This window comes from Ictalurus punctatus, chromosome 12 (assembly GCF_001660625.3).
Source record: "Ictalurus punctatus breed USDA103 chromosome 12, Coco_2.0, whole genome shotgun sequence".
Taxonomy (NCBI): domain Eukaryota; kingdom Metazoa; phylum Chordata; class Actinopteri; order Siluriformes; family Ictaluridae; genus Ictalurus; species Ictalurus punctatus.
Genome location: NC_030427.2, coordinates 23,761,453 through 23,781,367, shown reverse-complemented (window position 1 = coordinate 23,781,367; position 19,915 = coordinate 23,761,453). Strand labels below are relative to the sequence as shown.

At 36.7% G+C, this 19,915-nt stretch overlaps 1 protein-coding gene across 10 annotated transcripts in view; it reads right to left on the bottom strand.

Annotated features, from left to right (window-relative positions):
- Positions 1 to 1,532: 1,532 nt before the first annotated feature.
- adgrb2 (adhesion G protein-coupled receptor B2) overlaps positions 1,533 to 19,915 on the bottom strand; it is a 442,839-nt gene continuing 424,456 nt past the window's right edge. For 8 of the 10 annotated variants that reach the window (XM_047158788.2, XM_047158787.2, XM_047158793.2 and 5 more), the window contains 2 exons: positions 6,320 to 6,373; positions 1,533 to 2,246 (listed from right to left, as the gene is read on the bottom strand). In XM_047158788.2, the coding sequence (XP_047014744.1) occupies positions 2,067 to 2,246; positions 6,320 to 6,373 (234 nt within the window). In that variant the 3' untranslated portion in view covers positions 1,533 to 2,066. The remainder of the gene's footprint in view (positions 2,247 to 6,319; positions 6,374 to 19,915) is intronic. The other 2 variants (XM_047158789.2, XM_047158794.2) reach the window with 1 other exon arrangement.

Below are 19,915 nucleotides of genomic sequence, written 5' to 3'. Positions count from 1 at the left end.
ATTCATTTATTTTTATTAGGACATTGATCCATTTTAAAACATTGTCTACTGTCATCTGTACAGTAAGTAAGCACTCTTCTCTATTTTGATGATGATGTAATGGTGTAGGAGCACTTTATACATTTTGACACGATGTGATCAAACTGTGAGGAAATCACACTTAGCAAGGTGGCACGAACTGGCATGAACTTTATAGGCAGACAACCAAAGCAAGGTTATAAAGTAGCCTAAACAAAAACTATTTCCACTCTGTTTTAGTGAAATGTATTTCTGTTTTCTTAAAGTAGACATCTCAAAGTATATTGTTGGCCGAAAAACTTGATTTTCCCAGACTGCCACGCAAACTTATAAACTAAATAAATGATCTTTAAAAAAAAAAAAAAAAAAAAAAAAAAAAAAACTGTAAGATTCAACATTAACAAGGGGAGCGCAGAGAAAAAGTGATATTTATTAAGTGCAAATTTTCCTAAATGTTGGCCCTTACTAGAATTTGAATTGTGTATTATTGTCATCTGTTTATTTATACAAATTCTGACTAACAGATTAATCAAATATGGAAGCATGGAATATGTTTTCTGTCATGTTTTCAGCCTGGTATAAGCTTTTTTTTATATACACTGCACTCTCAGAAATAATGGTACCTGACTGTACTTTTCATTTTCACAGGTGTGCTAACATTAACGGGACATCTTTCATACCTTTAGAAGGATATGTACCGTTTACCTGGGAAGATACATGTGGTGTAAAGCTTTAAAAGGTACAGCAATGATCCTTAACATCCAATTGTGTACCTTCAGTTGTGTTCAACGGTATAAAGAACTGTACTTTTCTAGGGACAAGCAAAAGTACAGTTTTGTACCTTTATTTCTGAGAGCATAAGAAAACGATGCACTTGACCAAATCAGTCACCAAATCACTTTTTTTTTTTTTGGCGTTGAGGTCTGAGCTTCCTGCCATTCATAAGACTTTATCATGACTTCACTACAGAACAGAGGTACTCATGAAGGGTAATAAATCTCTCTCAGCCCTGCCGATGTAAGCTCTGCTGTTATGGCATTGCTTAGCCTTTTACAAATTCCGTTATTGAGCCTCTATTACAAATGGACTTTGCGCTAACAGATAGTGTAGGGTCACTGGCAACAGACTTTATTTTCCTCCATTTTAAGTGGACAGCAGCCACTGAATCAACGCAGAATCAATAAGCACTTCAAGCAGCGGGTGAATGATACTACAGAGCAGAGAGAGATACTGCACGATGGCTGCATTTTATCTAGCAGAAATGGGAGAGTTTTCATGAGTGTGTTCAGCTGAGATGAACAGAAGGGAGGGTAAATTGAAACTATATATCTTTCCCCATGATTATTAATCTTTTGTTATGCAATTGACTTAGAATAACACACAAATATACGATTGTTGTAAAAAATGTTTTTAAATGGAACATAGGAAAAACAAAACCCATCCACACAGTCGCAGAGGGAATAAAACCGTATTTGCGTGGAAAATCTTTTTTTTTTTTTTTTTTTTTATATATATATATATATCTTCCACTGTTTAAGCAAATGAATTAAACAATGTTTGGAAAATCTAAATAAAAGTGACAACGTTCAAAAGAGGTTTGATTCTTGATCCTATTAATGAATCACGTTAAATCTCCCCCTTCCCACAAAAACAGAGAGAGTCATTTATTAACAAAGACAGGACATAAAGGTCGAACAAAACTTGACGGTGCCGATCATGTGTGTGAAACATGAGTAAGGGGGCTTTTTTTTTTTTTTTTTAAATCGCTATAAAAAGGATGGTGCAGAAATATTTGTTTCCAAATTTCCAAATATGTGAAAGAGAATCCTTTCCAGAGTAAAATCAAGACATTTCAGAAACAGTTTGTTAAAAATTCTCCCATATACTCTCTGAGCCCCAGTTTCGTTCACTGAAAGTGTCCATGTGAAAATATAGAGTCTTTTTTTTTAATGGTCTATTCTCGTAAACAAATGTATAATCCTTTTATAGATTTTCCTTTTGGTAAATCTCATTCCATTTATGCGTGTGTCCTTTCTGTGTGTGTTTCCTCAAACTTCAGTCTGGAAGTCTCCTTCGGATGTGTCAGGAGTGTTTGCAGAGGAAGTGTCCCAGGATTTACTGTGCAGCTCCACTCGATCCATTTTTTGTCCGCCGGAGCCAGATGACGGCTCAGTTGTCATTGTCTTAAAGCTGCCCCAGGATTGCTGCTCATCTGCTGTGGCCTTGTCCTGTGTGTGAACATACACATGTATACAAATAAAAAAATTAAAAACAAAAAAAACATTCATTAGGAAAGATCCTTACTTTTCTTACTACAGCTGTGTATAGGCAGCACCATATCTTCTGCCTCATTAGCAGGATTGCCAGATCTCAGCAAAATTTCTAGCCTAACTACATCTCAAAAAACACACAAATAACCTCAAACCAGCCCAGAATGTTTGACTGTTAGAAGGGAGATAAATTTTTATTGTTTTCTCAGTCTTTATGAATGAAATAAGTTCACCACGGTGCATATATTTTGCAATACACCTTTTTACCATCACCATTTAAAACTATTATCCACTCCATAATCCAAATATCCCCCTTTTTATGTCTCTTATGTAATATCCTGCTTTCTTCAATGACATACAACTGTTTTTTTCTGTAACATTAAATTTTGTGCTAGAAAACTAATGTTTGGAAATCTAAAATGTTTTTTTTTTTTTTGTACTGACTTGATGTAGAAGTCAGAAAATAATTAAAAAAAAATCTATAACAAAATTTATACTAAAAACTAGTTTATTTAAGTTTATTTTAATGCTTGCCGTCTTCATTTATTCTTTTACATTACATTATATTACATAAACTTTCCTGATTAATTGTTCGGTTAAATACCAAGAGACACAATAAAGCGTTGATCTTGGACATATGAACCGCAGTAATTTCAAATAAATAGTAAATGAAACAATTTTACTCAATATGGTAGTCTGATTTTCAGTGATTCCTTTCTTTCAGGGTTTTGATTAAATAAATTAATGACATTCATTTTTTTCCAGGATAGAATCTTGGCTCACATATATTTATAAATGTTTTAACTGCCATGATCAGTTAAATCCAACCTATTCAAGCTTTACACATAATAGAGTTTGTATTACTATAGATAATGTTAGAAAACAGTTCAGGTTTTTTGTAAAGACATCCTTGAACAGCTCTATGAAAACAGTGTACTTCAATGACTGTTGTTATACAGTATTTGCAGCAATCTCAGACAAAAGCACCTCTAATTCACTGACTCTTATTTTTCCTGCCTACATTTACCTCATTCTTTGGATCTTCCACTTATGTAGTTATACTGTGGATTGCTTTAAAAAATAAATAAATAAATAATATGTGTATGTATATATATATATATATATTTTTTTTTCTTTTCTTTTTTTTTTCTCTTCAATTGGAATACTATCATAATGGCTCCATAAATAAAGGCATGGTTTGTGTAAATTAGATGTATATGAGGGAAAATTGGTGCATGGTGTATGCATATGACATGTAAATAAGTGACTAGTGGGGTAGCTTGTGGCTCAGATCATTGCTCATTTTGATGTTGTATGATAACAGATGATGTATGTTGTATAACAAACAGATATGAAGCTTGCAGAACAAAAACCATTATAAAGAACCAAAAAAAACATATTTTTATATGAATGTGTAGCGCAATGAACTATGTCAATTTATTCATCCTTAGTACATGCCTGGTCAGAGTCACAGTGTCTGTAAACCATGTCATCAGCCTTATTATCATCAGTGAAGACTGCATGTTGGTTGTCTGTGCGAACATTCCTGAAAACTCACTTCTTTCTATTGTTTCACTACATATACAGTACATACACCCACACACCCACACACACACATTATATATATATATATATATATATATATATATATATATATATATATATATATATATATATATATATATATGCATGCATACATACATATACATATGTATATATATGTACTCATCTAGTGTGGCATATAAATCGCCTAGAAGTGTGGGCCGTGCTCCTAGCACTGAATTCCTTCCCTTCAGTTGAGAGGACACCATGTGTTTGACAATACAGTGGTAGTCTCATATATCAACCACCGGAGAGGATTACATTCGCACCCCCTGTTCAGTCAGGCTCAGCTAATTCTACTCTGGTGTAGGGGAAGATTTGTCAGTGAGTGCAATGTACATTCCGGGCAACCAGAATGTGGGGGCAGACATCCTGTTGAGGTAGGGAATGAGGCCCGGGGATTGGAGGCTCCATCCACAAGTGGGTGAGTCTATATGGCGGAGGTTCGGCTGAGGTTCGCCTCCTAGGCGACACGCTGCCCACTGTTGGCCAGTTTGAATTTGATTCTCGGAGACAATATCTCTGCTGAACGGCATTCCCTGGGAGATTCCCATTTGCAATTAAGCCAGAAGGTTGATTTATTACCCTCGGTCGGAACTAAGGTCTGAAGCCAGAAGGTTGATTTATCACCCTTGGCCGGAACTATGTAAACTGTGAGTCTGGCCCCTGAGAGGCATTAGCTCATAGATTCCAGACTCTCACCCAAGGTTGTAGAGATCATGATAAATGCTAAGAATGTCAGTTAGACCCAGTAAATGTGCAATGGTTACAGTCCTGGAATTCTTACTGGAACGTTTCTCAGCAAGGTTGGCTCCTTCTAGAATTAGGGTCCATGTGGCCACCATTTCAACCAGAAATGCCCCAATTGATGGGGCCTCTGTGACAGGCAATACCTTCAGTATGATGGAGTGGGTATACGCTTTCCCACAGCGTGAAGTTCACACAATGTTGAGTTCCCTTTGAAAGGGAATGTCTGGGTTATGCATCTAACCCTGGGAACGAGCCATTGCGTATCTATGTCATACTGGGGCATGCCTGTGAATCATGCCTTTTCAGGCATTTTATTTAAAGAACAGGGATGTCGAAGTGTATCATGACATGAAAAAAATTTCTGAGGACCTCAGAAAAAGAGTTGTTGATGCTCATCTCTAAAGAGTTTGGACTCCACCAATCCATAGTCAGACAGATTGTGTACAAATTGAGGAAATTCAAGACCATTATTTCCCTCCAAAGGAGTGTCGACCAACAAAGATCAATATGTGTAATAGGACAACTTCTAAGCAACTAAAGGCCTCTCTCACATTGGCTAATGTTAATGTTTTTGAGTCCTTTTATGAGAAATTTCAAGCACCACTGTACCCTGATGTTTAAGGCTGTTCCATACAGATGAATGGAAATAAGATGTAATACGTAGTACCACTGGTATGGATTCAAAACTGATACCTAACCAAGACAGGTGAGACAAGTATTGAAAACACAGTAAATCAGTCACCTATGAAAGAAACTTCCAATAAAACCTACAATAAAACATCACCTATACTAGATGTACAGAGAGTACTGAGAACATTTATCTGTCATTAATCTATTTATGCAAGATATACAGTCTTGTGGATTGATCAAAATATAAAGATATATGAGATATATTTTAAATAACATAACATTAGGTAAACGTTTAGGATTAACTGTATTTTAGGACAGAATACAGACAGATGTGAATGAATAAAGTCTATGCCATTCATTCCTGCCCCAATTTACTTCCTCATTTAATTACCCAGCTGCCTTAAAAATGATGTCAGTTGATACCATTGATAATTACATATGATTTACTATGAGTCATTTTCCACTATCTTTGCTAACTGTATGTGGTACAAATATGTGTGTGCTGGGAAGTGTAGTGCTGTGGGTCAGTGTGATCTAGTTTGTAAGCAAGGCCTCTGAACAGAACAAAATGGACATCTCTGCACACACAAAACAAAGCAAACAAAAAAGATAAAATGGAGCCAAAATAAAATGGAGTATGCTGCTGAGCATATTTTTTATTTCTATTTTATTGAATTAAGCCTACTTTCTGCAGACCGCACCAGTGGATGATAGCAACCTTATTGCTATTCCTGTAATGTAACACAATGACAGGTGGCAAAATGAATACAAAAGACAAAATCTATGATCCTGTTGACAATTTGCATATTAAATGTTGGAGAAGGAATATTTTGTACTGGTGAAAAGTTGCTAATATTGCAGTGGAACCAAACTTAATTCCTGGAAGCATGCTATCGTGCTTATGCTGTTGTAAGAGCCACCTCTCTCTCTCTCTCTCTCTCTCTCTCTCTCTCTCTCTCTCTGTGTCTCCCCCTGCTTTTCAATGATTCTCAACCATACTCCATATCTTTTCCCACCCATCTCTCCCTGTCAGTTCTTTCACTACTTACATTCTGCGAGTTCTTTTCACCACTGGCAGATGAAATGCTTCGCTGCTTTTCCCTCTGTTGCAAGAAAAAGGAGGGAAGAGAGGGAAATAGTGGGGAATCACAGTCACTGGAATAATCCCTTTTGTATTGTGGAGTCTTGGACGGCTTGTGAGCTCCTTCTTTATCACTTTCTCCGGTTCTTTTTCTATGTCTCAGTCCGTGAAAGAAAATGACAGTACTGTGTACAATATAAAAGCAGAGATCTGGTGCTGATCCCCTGCAGCACATGTACACCATGTCTAGTGTAAACTTCCCATAGAAGGAAGACTGCATAGAGGAAGTATTGAATGGAGGAAAAGGCAAATAGCCTACCTAACGCTGCTTCTATTTAACTGGGCCATGATTTAACATCAATTAACACTAACTATTAATGGACTGTGTCAGATTTTTTAAAATTCTCATTATCACCAATTAGTCCAGGATCAAAATGTCCACTATCAGTCCACTACAATTTAGGCAATTAATTTCCCCCAAACATAATTCCATTATTTATGGAAGTCCTGAAAGGTTAGATGAAAAACAAAAACGAAATGTTCTCTCCAGGTCTTCAGGCAAATTTCTTCTGCATTGTGTAACACAACAAAAATCCAGCAGCAGTCTGACCACTTTATTCAAACATTCATTCATTTTCAGTAACCATTTTATCCTTTCAATGTCACTGGTGATGATTGCTTGACCAATTAGACCTTGCATTTTATCAAAATTACCACAGATTTGGGCCAAGATGCATCATGTGACATCATCACAACCCACATTCAGTCTAAGTCGTGTTTGATTCACGTATTTTAAACATGAGTACAGCTAAAAGGTCTCACTTACCAACAAACCTCATGCAATATGTCATGCAATAAAAAATTAGTGCAAGTACAATTTTGCCAATACAAGTAATTTTCCGCAAAAAAAGCACAAAAAAACTCTGCAAGTTACAACTCAGTGAATTCCTGTACGGACTGTTAAAAATCTTTCCCCATTTCTTGAATAATTATTAGAAGCTAATTTGTGTGTTGTACCAACTTTGACCCCAAAGGAATCCCTAATATTAGCTAGTATAGATAGCTAGAAGATATCATACAAGGTTTAATTACAAACTGACTAAATGTAGCTGTGCTTCATACATTTGTGCCTCACATTCCGATCAATCCACAATTAATAATGCACTGTATATATTTATTACAAGAACAATTTTCAGCTACATATGTAGTTATGTAGTCCATCCAGATAGGTAAACGTAGGTTGAGCTTAATGCAGCTGAACAGGAAATAATTCATGCAGACCTACTGCTATTGAAAATTAATCATTAAGAGCTATACTTCATAGACAGATAGTGTTGTTTGGCTTTATGATTTTGAGTACAGACAGCAGTTATTCTTCCACATTTAGTAATGTGTTTATGTTCTTGACCATACTAATAACTGAACAATACCAGGTCGTGTTTACAGAGCCTACGACTACTGTTTGGCCTGAGCTCATTCAAAACCAGTGGAAATGAGACATGAAATGAGATAGAATACAGAGCCTAAAGCTTGCACATATATAAAATCACTATAGTACATTATTAACCGTTGCTTTAGTAATTCCACACTAACATAGCAACAATTGTACTGGACAAAAAAGCATAAAATACAGCTACAAGCCTTTTCTTTGTTAAAACCTGTAAGATAACTAGCCATTGAGCTAAGCTCTCCCCACAGATCAGATTTCATGAATCAGCTGTCCCTGGGGGCAAAAACTGACATAACATGCTATAGGGCTCCTGAGATGATTACTGGGATGGAAGAGGAACCTATAAGAAAAGGCTAACATAGTATGATGCTGGGATTAATTTGTAGATACATAAATCAGAAAAAAAAAAACAGGCCCATTTCAAAGGGTGGGGAAAGGGTTTTGATTATTGTAGACCCAGCACTAACAGCAAATAAATACAAACTAGTAAAATGATTAACCTCATGTGTGGACTTGAATATGATTTATAACATAAAAATATATTTATTAGCCTATTTAACATGATGTGTATTTACATATTTGACTGGCAATTTAGATGTTTACACCAAACTTTATGGAGATTCAATATCAACATGAAAACCAGGCTGAAATCAGGCTAGAGAAATAATGTGAAATGCAGTACCGTTTAATGCATTCTTCTTATGCAATTAATTTACAAGCTGGGTATATATTTGTGTAACATATTCATTATCCTGTATATTGCAAATAACATACACAGGTGGGCGGTGGGGTGTTGGATTTCCACCTCCACCCTGTGTGCACAGAGTTTGCATATTCTCCCCATGATTTAGGGGTATCCTCAGGGTACTCCAGTTTCCTCACTGATAAGCTTCAAAGCATTGTCTCTGTGTCTCAGTTCTGAATGTCTCTACTTTGTGTCATGATATACCAGAACCAAATTGTTTTGTGTTCTTGGTATATGTTGTTTTGAGCATTCCTAATCACCCTGCCTTTCGCCCTCACTCTCTCTCTCTCGGTTCTTCTTCTTCTTTTGCTCCCATTATCTGGTAGACTAGACGATTTTATCTGTGACTCGTTCCAATTGACATTTATCATTTTTTATCAATATTTCCTGTGTGTATATATATATATATATATATATATATATATATATATATATATATATATATATATATACACACTATGCTTTCTGTATCATTAAACTAAGAAGCTTTCATTGAACGATGGTGTCTGTGTGACTTCTTCCTGGGCCCAGACAAGAGGAAATCAGACAGAGTAGGGTTCAAATTTTGGTTCTGACTGGTATCAGACAAAGAACTTAACACTCCCCCAGCCCAAATACATGTGCTGTAGGTGACTGGCATCTCTAATTGTCTGTATTGTGCGAATGAATGTGTGTGTGAGAATGTGTGTGCAATTGTGCCCCGTGAGGGGTTGGCACCCCATCCAGGGTATCCCTCGCCATGTGCCCCGGGTCCCCTGGGATAGGCACCAGGCTCCCCATTACCCTGTATAGGATAAGCATGACAGAATATGGATGGATATACTGTACAGGCATCTGTCACATTGTATATTTCCAGCTGAATACATAAGCAAGCCCCTAAAAGACACCTGTCGTTGATCATCAATGGTTGAGAATTCATTGTCAGAATCCTCCCTCTGTGTGTGTGTGTGTGTGTGTGTGTGTGTGTGTGTGTGTGTGTCTGTGTGTTAGATAGAGAGGGAGAACTGTACTTGTTATCTTAGATATCTTTCCTAGTGTAAATATGTGTGCTCATTTTCTTGTGTCTCTTCTGTGTTGGGCTTCACCATTTACTGAACCCTGAACAAGCTGGAAATCTGCCATCAAGTTTGTTTATTTCTTGACAAGAGGTAGTGAAATAGGCTAAATAAATGTAATAGGGTGAACACCCACAAGTTCAGAAAAATCACAGATTTATTTAAGAATGTTCCTTCCACTTGTCTGGAAATAAACAAACTGTCTGACAGATTTCAAGTACAGTTAAGAGGAAAAAAGCAGGTTATGTATGCAACCATCATTCTATGACTGCAAGGGCTGTTTCTTTCTGAGTTTGCTTATTTCCTAACCAAATATCAATAGTAAAGTGATTACCTCTTGACCATGACCCTGTGTGGGTAGCCTACAAAGGATCCCTTCTATGTCAGAATTTCTAATTATACTGTAATCCCGATCCTGAGGTGATTGTATTAATGATCCCTTTTGTATCCCTTCCTTGTTCTTGGGAAAGATTCCACATCCATATCTAACCTAACCAGGAAGCAGTCACAAGATTCCCAACTATTCTCCAACAACAGTTGTACACTATTATTTTTTTCATATGTACTCTTATTCTAAGAACAGAGAAGTTAGAAGAATATCATAATATTTGTGCATAAGATTCATTTTGGATGCATGGATGCAAAAGTAAGTAAGTAATTCTTGTATACTACATGCACTTGCTTTTAGAGGTTTGCTGCTTGTGCAATGTGATTTTCTGTAAATATACACTGTGGCAAATTAGACACCCACATATGTTACATGCACAACACAAAAATAAAATACCTATACAGATACACTGTGTAAGAGGAACCAAACAGAGAACATCAGGTTAAGCACATAATTACGACATGATACTTTCCTAAAATACAGCAGGACTTTCACTGATAAATATTGATCCTAAACTTTGCTGAATGTAAGACAAATTAATTTGTTAATATAATGCTAGGTCCCACTTTAAGGTCCCACTTTGACCTGTACATACGTTTAGTAGTAAATCTGAAAACATTGATTGGGGGTTCAACAATCAATGCAGTAGGAATGATAAAACTAAGAGCCAAAAAGAAACTATAAAAGATCTTACATTATATGGTAGGTAATATCTCCTGAAAAACGACGCTTTCAGGCCGTTCTGCCACTGAGTGCTGTCACTGAACAATGATTGCTTTTCAGTGTGACATAACTGCAAGTAAAATTCAGTATATTCACTTCTGACAAAGTCAGCACTTATGTCTTTTAAAAAGCATTACCCTGCGGATTGTTTTTCACTGAAGAGATCAAGCGACCTAAGATCGATGCAATGGTTTTGCTTTTCAGCAATATAGTTTATTTAAGTGATATGATTCCTTTTCAGTCCGCCATGGAATCTTATTAATACAACACTTCTTTTGGGGAAGCATAGCATTATATTTAAAAACAAGCTCAGCTCAGGGTGTGTTTACATAAGTACATCTCAGGCTTAAAAGAGATACTAATCGCTAATGCACTATGCAAGTTTGCTATTAGTTTACCATGTAAAACTGGCTTGTGGTTGTGCACCATTAAGTACTTCAAGAATTAAATAAATATACTAGGTAAGTGTGCATTGTCACGATTAATGCCCTACATTCTGAAAAACTGGTGCAGAACTGGTGGAGAACCGGGCAATAGCCACAGGTTACTACAACGTTTTGCAAAAATAATATCTAAAGAGCAATTTCGAATCATGAGAAGCATAATGCAAAAGTTTGAGATTTTTTTTCTTTCAGATTCCACAAATTTTGGATTTAACCAATAAATCATGAGATCTATCATAAGAAAACTGTGCATGTCCATGTTCACTGTGAATATTTTAAAACATGAAAGTGAACACTGACTGTCTAAATTATTTTATCATGGTTGGATTTATTTAGTAAAATATGAACTATGAAATAAGTTTTTAAAAAAAATTGTTACAGTCTATAATATTTAATATATGTCTACTTACTCATGCTCATACAAGCATATTTAAGAGGCCAAACCAATTCTATGCCCAAAGAGCAAGGTTTCTACAAGAGCGTCACATATTTCCACATCAATAACAGATATCCAAGCTTCATTCACCATTTACCAGTGGGCAACCAGACTTATTCGCAGTGTGTATTTCACTTTGCCGTGTGTCCACTTTCACTGTTAAATCTGAGAGGAAGATCTGGCTGAGAATGGTGCAATGACTTCATTTAGCTTGTACAACACAGACCCCTGTGTGACTCCGCGAGACTCTTACAGACCTTATGACACTTATGTGTGAGCTATGCATCATTAGAGAAATAATCCCTTGTAAATATCTATGACAAGTCAAGTCAAGTCAAAAAATACTCAATTTACTATGCTGTCATTCACACACATTCTTTGGTTCGATTGCCAAATTCCCTCAGCCCAAGCCCTGCAGCAAACATACAGCCCTGGGCTCCAAACACCACTTGAATAGGAAGCACATATTTCTATTTTTTCCATTTTTTAACCTTCAAGTCTTCTGTACATCACTGTGGAAGCCCTGAACCACAAGTTGTGGAAAAGACCTTTAAGTGCTGTCATTATTTCAATATAAAACTTTCAATACAGTGTGTCATTATTTCAACTGAATATCTCATTAGTTTGACGTAATATCAATATGTAAAATTGATAAAATATCAGCTTGTAAATATTATTTAATAATTGATTTAATTAATGTATTATAGTGTTAATTTCGTTAACGAAAACTATGATGAACAATATTCATTTACAACCTTTTTACCATGACTAAAATGAGACGATGGCGAGATGACACTGACATCATTTAACTCTAAGTGTGACTATATCAACATGCAATATTGTTGCCAAAAAAAAAACAAGACTAAATTATAGTTTTAAAAATAAACACTTGACTAAAATGTTATAGACGTTTTTTTTTTTTCCCACGGAAGTTAGTTACGCACATAAATGAGTTTTACACATAAACGTAGCGGGGATATTCTGCTTGGGGTTGTGCAATGTTGACTTTCGTGATTGGTCAAAATTAACACTATTTTCAAGTTTTGATTATTATAAATAATCCATGAAATCCAGACACGGTCGAGTATGTGTGTCACGTCAGGGATAGAGGAAGATGCAAATGAAGAATCTCAGTGAAACATTTAATAAAGTAGTAAATAAAGCACAACACAAGACTTACATGGAACAAAGACGAGCATAATGTGATGCTTAGAGACAGAACAAGCAACGCAAGACAACTCGTGCAGTGCAGAATGTGACTATATATACACACCAGTGTGAATGAGCAAAACGTGAAACAGGTGAATGAGACATGTGAGATGGTGCAGTGGCTGACGGGAAGCGTAATTTCTAGTCCTTCTTCACTATTACATGACAGAACACCCCCATCTTTAATGCATGGCTCCCGAAGCGTGTACTCAGTTCATTAGGGGATCCTGGATCCCCAGACCAGATGTCCTAAAGCATTTCAGAGTTCCATTCCAAGTGGCTGATAGAGGACGCTTGCTCACTGAGGTTCAGAAATGGGTCGGTCTCTTTCGCACCATAGAAAGATGATGTGATATTCCCGGCCTGGCTTGAGTGTGGAGTGATGGCTACTGTACAGCCTGCGGGGGGAACGAGACACAAGGCGGAGCCTGAGTGGGAGTGATATTCACCATGAAGCTAGAGGGGGGCAGCGATACTCTTTGCAAAGCATAAGGGAGGAGTGATGTCCTCCGGGGAGCAGGAAGGAGGAGCAACATATGGCACGGAGCAAAGAAAAGGAGCAACGATGTACTTAATGGAGTAGGATGGCAGAGCGACATCTTCAGCCGAGCAGGATGGCAGAGCGATGTCCTTAGCCGAGCAGGATGGCAGAGAGACATCCTCAGCTGAGCAGGAAGGCAAAGCAATGTCCTCAGTGGAGTAGGAAGGTGGAGAAATGTCCGAAGTGGAGCCTGGTATAGTGACGTCCGAGGTGGAGCAGGGAAGTAAACCAGAGCTCTTGGTCGCACTGGGAGGTGGAGCAACATCTTCAGTTGAACAGGGAGACTGAGCGGCATCCTCAGCTGAACAAGGAGGCTGAGTGGTGTCCTTAGCTGAACAGGGATGCTGAGCAGCCTCCTCAGTCGAGTAGGGAGGCTGAACAGCATTCTCCGTTGACTCAGCAGGCTGAAGGAGATCTACAGTAGAGTGGGAAGGCAGATCGACATCCCTAATGGGGCAGGGAGGGTGGTAGATGGTTTCCGCCTGGTAGGAAGGCTCTTTCTCAAGATACACCTTGAGGGAGTACATCATGTCAAGCAATTCCCAATTGGCCTTGATCAGGGAAAATCTCCCTTCTTTCTCCCACCTGTTCTTCCCTTTCAAAAAGGGCCTCTTGCATGCTGAAAAAATCTGCTGCATCCATTTATTCAGTCTTGTGTTCTGTCACAACAGGTATTAGAGGTGGATGCAAATGCAGAATCTCAGTGAAACATTTTATAAAGTATTAAACAAAGCACAACACAAGACTTACATGATAACTTGATGCATGGAAACAGAACAAGCAACGCAAGACAACTCGTGCAGTGCAGAATAGTGACTATATATACAGACCAGTGTTAATGAGCTAAACGTGAAATAGCTGAATGAGACATGTGACATGGTCCAGTGACTGATAGGAAATGTAGTTTCTAGTCTTTCTCTGCTATTACATTACAATATACAGGTTTTATGGTAACTACCAGGCACTTATAGTGGAAAAAGCCGCTTCTCCTTTGTTTCAGATAAAATGTAGACACTACAAAATTGTACATCCACATTTTATGAAGTCAAAAAGTCAAATGGGATAATGAGATATGAAGTTAAAAATGATAACAAATCTTCAAATATCAAGTTATTACATCAAAACAACAACATAGCAATAACAACAATAGAGTTTTTTCAACAGCTTGTGGTTCAGGGCCTCCAGACATAACAAAAACAACCATGAAAGAAAACCTAAATCTTGCATCCATTACATAACTCTCTACATGTCTACAGTTGCATCTCTATTCTGGTTTAGGTAATTAACCTTTACCTACAGTTTGGTCCAAAACGACTTATAGAGAAAACATCATTTATAATCAGGGAAAATGATGGCAAACAAAAGTTACCCTGCAGGTATATTTGGTACCTGAATGACTTTTGATTGCCATTGTTAAATTAAAAAATATATGTTTTTTAAAAAGCCACCCAAGGCTAGCTGTGCATTAAAGTCCTCCTGGGAAGTTCGTATTTAAATGTTAGGAAGTCGTAATTACGATGTCAAGTGCGTTCAAGTCACTTTGGTCGGAGCAAGATGGCGGTGTACCTTCTCTTAATTACTACAAAAAATACAGCAGGGTTTTTTTTTTCTCTACTTCTAGAAAATGAAGAACAAAGAATGTGCATCAGGTGTGATAAATAATAACAACTGCGATCAGCTTCTGAGACGAGTAAACATTCAATTTCAACAAATTTACCATCAACTACAGCGTTGCATCCACTGATTCCACCATGTTTTCTTATAACATGCCCCTAGCTCGGAAAATCCCGAGCTTCCCATTCGTAATTTCGACTTTGTGATGGCATTCAAGTGTGTAAATACTTATAACTCATAAATATGATCTTTCTCACATGACTTTAATGCACCATAAGACCTGTATGATATTATATTAACACTCTATTTATTAGCCAGTTAGCACTGTAGATATGAAATTGTTGATGCTTTATTAGACACTGCCATCTTAGAAGGATTCAATTAAAATTTCCTGCTCAAAAAGCTCACTATGAAGAATTGGGATATAACACAAAAACAAGAGAACAAAGCTGTGACAGTATTTGTATTCGTATATTCTATTGAAGCTGCTTTTAGATGAGTTTTTAGTTTTTCTTTATTTTTTACTTTCTCTGTTCAACTTCAACTAAGTTTTTAGCTTTGTTCATTTGTGATTTGGTAAGACTGTGATTAGTTTGCGATTTGCTTTTGATTATATTGACCAAACTTTACAGTTTGTGATGTTGATTACAATAGCTATGATTAGCTTGTAGTCAGGACTGTTGCATTACTGTATATAGCTTTGGCTAAAGCTATGATACTTAATCAATTTGTGATGAATATGTTATTTGACATGCATTTTTCAATGAACATAGTTAAAACTTATTATAGTCATCCAAGAACAAGTATCTGAGGCTACGTTGGGCACAGGTTCACAAAACATCTATTTCCAACAATTTCTAATCTTCAGCTGTCCAGTTTCAGTGAAAATGTGCCCATTGTAGTTTCAATTTCTGTTCATGGCTGAAAGCAATGGAATCTGATGTGGTCTTTTGCTATTGTAGACCATCCACTTCAAGGTTCAGTGTGTTATGCATGCTGAGATGCTCAACAAAGATGTAAAAATGGATTATTTGAGTTACAATAGCCTCCCTGTCAGATTAAACCAGTGTGGCCATTCTCCTCTGCTCTCTAATTAACACTGACGGTGAGTTTTCTCAGACAGAACTGCTATATTACTGGAGGTTTCTTTTTATTTTTCATAAAATTCTGTGTAAACTCTAGAGGCTGTTGTGTATGAAAATCCCAGGGGATCAGCAGTTTCTGAAACCAGCCCATCAGACACCAACAACCATGTCACAGACAAAGTCACTGACATGTTTCCCTCATTCTGATATTTCTTGTGAACTTTAACTGTACTGTAGCTCTTGACCTGTATATCTTCATGATTTCAAGCATTGCTCTTCACAGGAAAATCCCCAGTGTTGAATTAACACCCAGAGTGTTTATTTGTGTCCACTGGACTTATATAAACACTGTAGGGTGTAAATTCAACACTCTGGGTGTTAAATTAATACTGCGGATTTTTCTGTGTTTTGCTGTATGATTGGCTGATTGGATAATTGCATGAATGTAGGTGTGCAGGTGTTCCTAATAAAGATTTCAGTGCATATAATTCTGTTCAGAATTGTGGTATTACTGATTCCTTTCAGGTAATTTTAAAATATAACATTAACTGTCTTGGGAGCTTTATTACTGTAATTTATAATTATTTGGCTATTGTAATGGTTATTTTTATGATTTGTGTAGTAAATTTAAATGTGCCAATAACAGTAGAATGCTTCCACAAGACTGAAGGCTCTATTTTTATAATCAAAAACAAGTGGTAAAATCACAGCATTGTATAACTTGGTATCTTCGTGGCCATTGGTGCAACGTGGCATAGAGAGGAGCAAAATAAAAAAATAATAATAATAAAAATGGAGAGGGGTATTCTTGTCTATTCAAATCATCCAGATCACCATCAATAACGATATTGATATTTTAGATATTTTAGTAATAATCGCAGAAACCTGAATACAATTATATACATCGTTTTGAATATCAACAGTAAAAATTCCACAACCAACAATGCAAAGGGTTAAATATACCAATATTAGATGAATTCAGAGATCAAAAGGCATTAATGAGAAACAGGCAGAAGGTAAATAATGCATATAGACAGAATGGCAGGATTCACAAGGGAGAATTAAACTCAGGTGCCAGAGTACGTTATCTATGTCATCTGCTTCACACCACCTCCAATAGTGAAAAATAATCACACATTCACAGTTTTATTTATGTGTGAATATGTAGATTTATTGGTGCTCATTGTGATCGTTTGAATGAAAGAAAGCAAGGATTTCTGACCCTCTGTGAAGTGCTTAATTGAGTGATAATGCTGTTGGCATTTTAACAGCATTGATATTGCTGACTACTATGTAAATACATCTGTTACTTCAACACAACAGTTTTGAATTTATAATTTATTTTTGGACTTACTGTAAAATTGATTTGGATGGATTTCTATGGAGTTCACCTATACACATGAAAAAATGAATGGGTGTGCATTTTTATGATGGGTTTACAGCTAGTGTAAAACACTAGTTAAAACGGCATGTGCATGACTTAAAGATGTTTTGGTGTGAAATGACCTTCAGTAGCAACAACTAATTTGTTTGTTGTTAAGATAAAATAATTAACTGTCTTACCCCAGGGTATGTGCTAAGAGGAGATCTCAGGAGATGCTAAAGCTCATCCAATTTTGGACTAAAATTAATTAACACTCCGAATGTATCAATGGATTTGTTATCAAATTCGTCACACTCCCTTTTGTGCTAGTTCACCCAAGTCAGTGTAGCACATTAATTTATGACTATGACAAATTAGATTAAGCCCAAACGCAGTAGTGTTAACCTGCAAATTACGATGAAAAATAGATCCCAGGCAGTCTTATCCTGGTTTATGATCATTTATGTCCAAACAACAAATTGTACAGGTTCCAGAATTACATTCAGTCAAAATATACATAATGATTATTTAATTAGATTTATGTTACTGGCTATATAAGGATTGTAATCACTATGATGGAAAATATCATTTTATATATGTATATCTAGGGTAGTAGCTAGTAACAGTTTTATCATCAGGCAGGAGGCACAAATTAGAGAGTGGCACTTGTTTTCTTATATTTATGGTAGTAGGTATCTACAGTAGATAAAATGGCATCTACAGTACCACTTCACCTTTGGTGAGCTCTTTCTTCCAATTTTTCTTTCACTTGGTACTACGAACAAAAATGGGGACAAAAACATTGTTTCTTGCAGTCAAAGCTTGAATTTTTGTTCTCCTCATAAATATGTTATGCTTCTGGCGCATGTCAACAGAAGAAAAAAGGGAAGGAAGAACTCAAAAGTGAACACAAAAATAACAAAAAAAATTTTTAGGCATGTTGATCTGGATCATGCAAGATCTGGCAACCAATCAGGAAATCTGGTTCCCTTTCAAAGGGAACTTTGACGTTGTGTTTAGCATAACACTATGGGAGCGCCTCTCGCGCACAACCAGCATCTGAAGCTTGTCATGCCTATTTATAGGCCTGCCATGATCAGGTGACGTGGCAATTAAGCGCGTTGCATGATATAAATATGGCACCTATGAACCGCGCCATCAGCCTTTATTATCTTCAGCAAAAGACTGCATGGCAGGCCTGTAAATAGGCATGATTTTACACAAGCTTCAGATGCCGGTCGCACACGAGAGGCACTCCCATAGTGTTATGCTAAACACAAAGTCTCCTTCCCTTCTCAGGGAACAGGGTTATATGTGTAACCCAGACGTTTCTTCCTGAACAGGTAGGCCATTTATTTGTTCTCTAATTTGGTGGGAAGTTAGTGAATGATGGCCAATTTATCCTTGTCATGGAATTTGTATCATCATCCAGTTGTGTGAAGTTGTTTAGCTGGTGAACTCGTGATAGCTGGTAGTAATCATCAGGAGGTGGTTTTAAGATTCTTTGTATTTTTGTGTTTTAAACTCAGTTATACAGAGTGATTATGAGTCCTACCAGGTGTTTTTGCTAGAACGCTAACAATTTCTGTCTCATGCTTAATATTTTTGACAGGCTGGAGAACAAAAATACATGAATTAGAAAATAAAATACACAGAACACAGGCTGGGTAATAAAATTACACGCACTGGAAGCAACCCACTGACAGTTTTGTTCTCTATAATGTATTTATACTGGATTTCTAACTAGCTAAATTTAGTGGGTTAGTTCATATCTAACATTGTTGGAAATACAAATGCAATGTTAGACGTGAGATAACATGCAAGTGTACTCTCTGATTACAGTAAAGTGAAGCATCTGATACTAACTACTAATGGTTACTATTATCACTGCTAATAGTTGTTATTATTTCCAATATTCTTGTTAAGTAACTAGCATATTATATTATATTATATTATATTATATTATATTATATTATATTATATTATATTATATTATATTATATTATATTATATTATATGCTCTCTGCTAACAGCTGTAGCCCTCTAGAAAAAAACAAACAAAAAAAGAAATTATGTACTTAAGTAAAAGAAAATGGGGGGAAAAGTGCAGAAACATGGGAACAAGTACAGCTTATAAAATTCCTCCTGGACCCAAAGGCAAGAGAGGTCATTGCTAAATTCACAGGAGAGAGAGGAAGCATATAATGGCAGAATAAAGAGCAGAGAGAGCTAAAAGCGGCAATCACAGCAGCATTCTGTGTATCAGAAGAGAGAGCTAAGGGAGTCATTTACAGATCTATGCTTGTTTGAGTATTACTACTGAGACTGAGTGGAGTAGAGGAACAAGTGAGTGAACTACAGAGGCAGGTCACGGTAAACCTGCTGCTCTGTAGATAAGCCTTAAAAAAAAAAAATGTTTTCACTGTTTGATGCCTTCGGGTTTGCTGTCTGCCTAGTTATTGGGGGCAGTGGTAGCTTAGCGGTTAAGGCTCTGGGTTACATATCGGAAGGT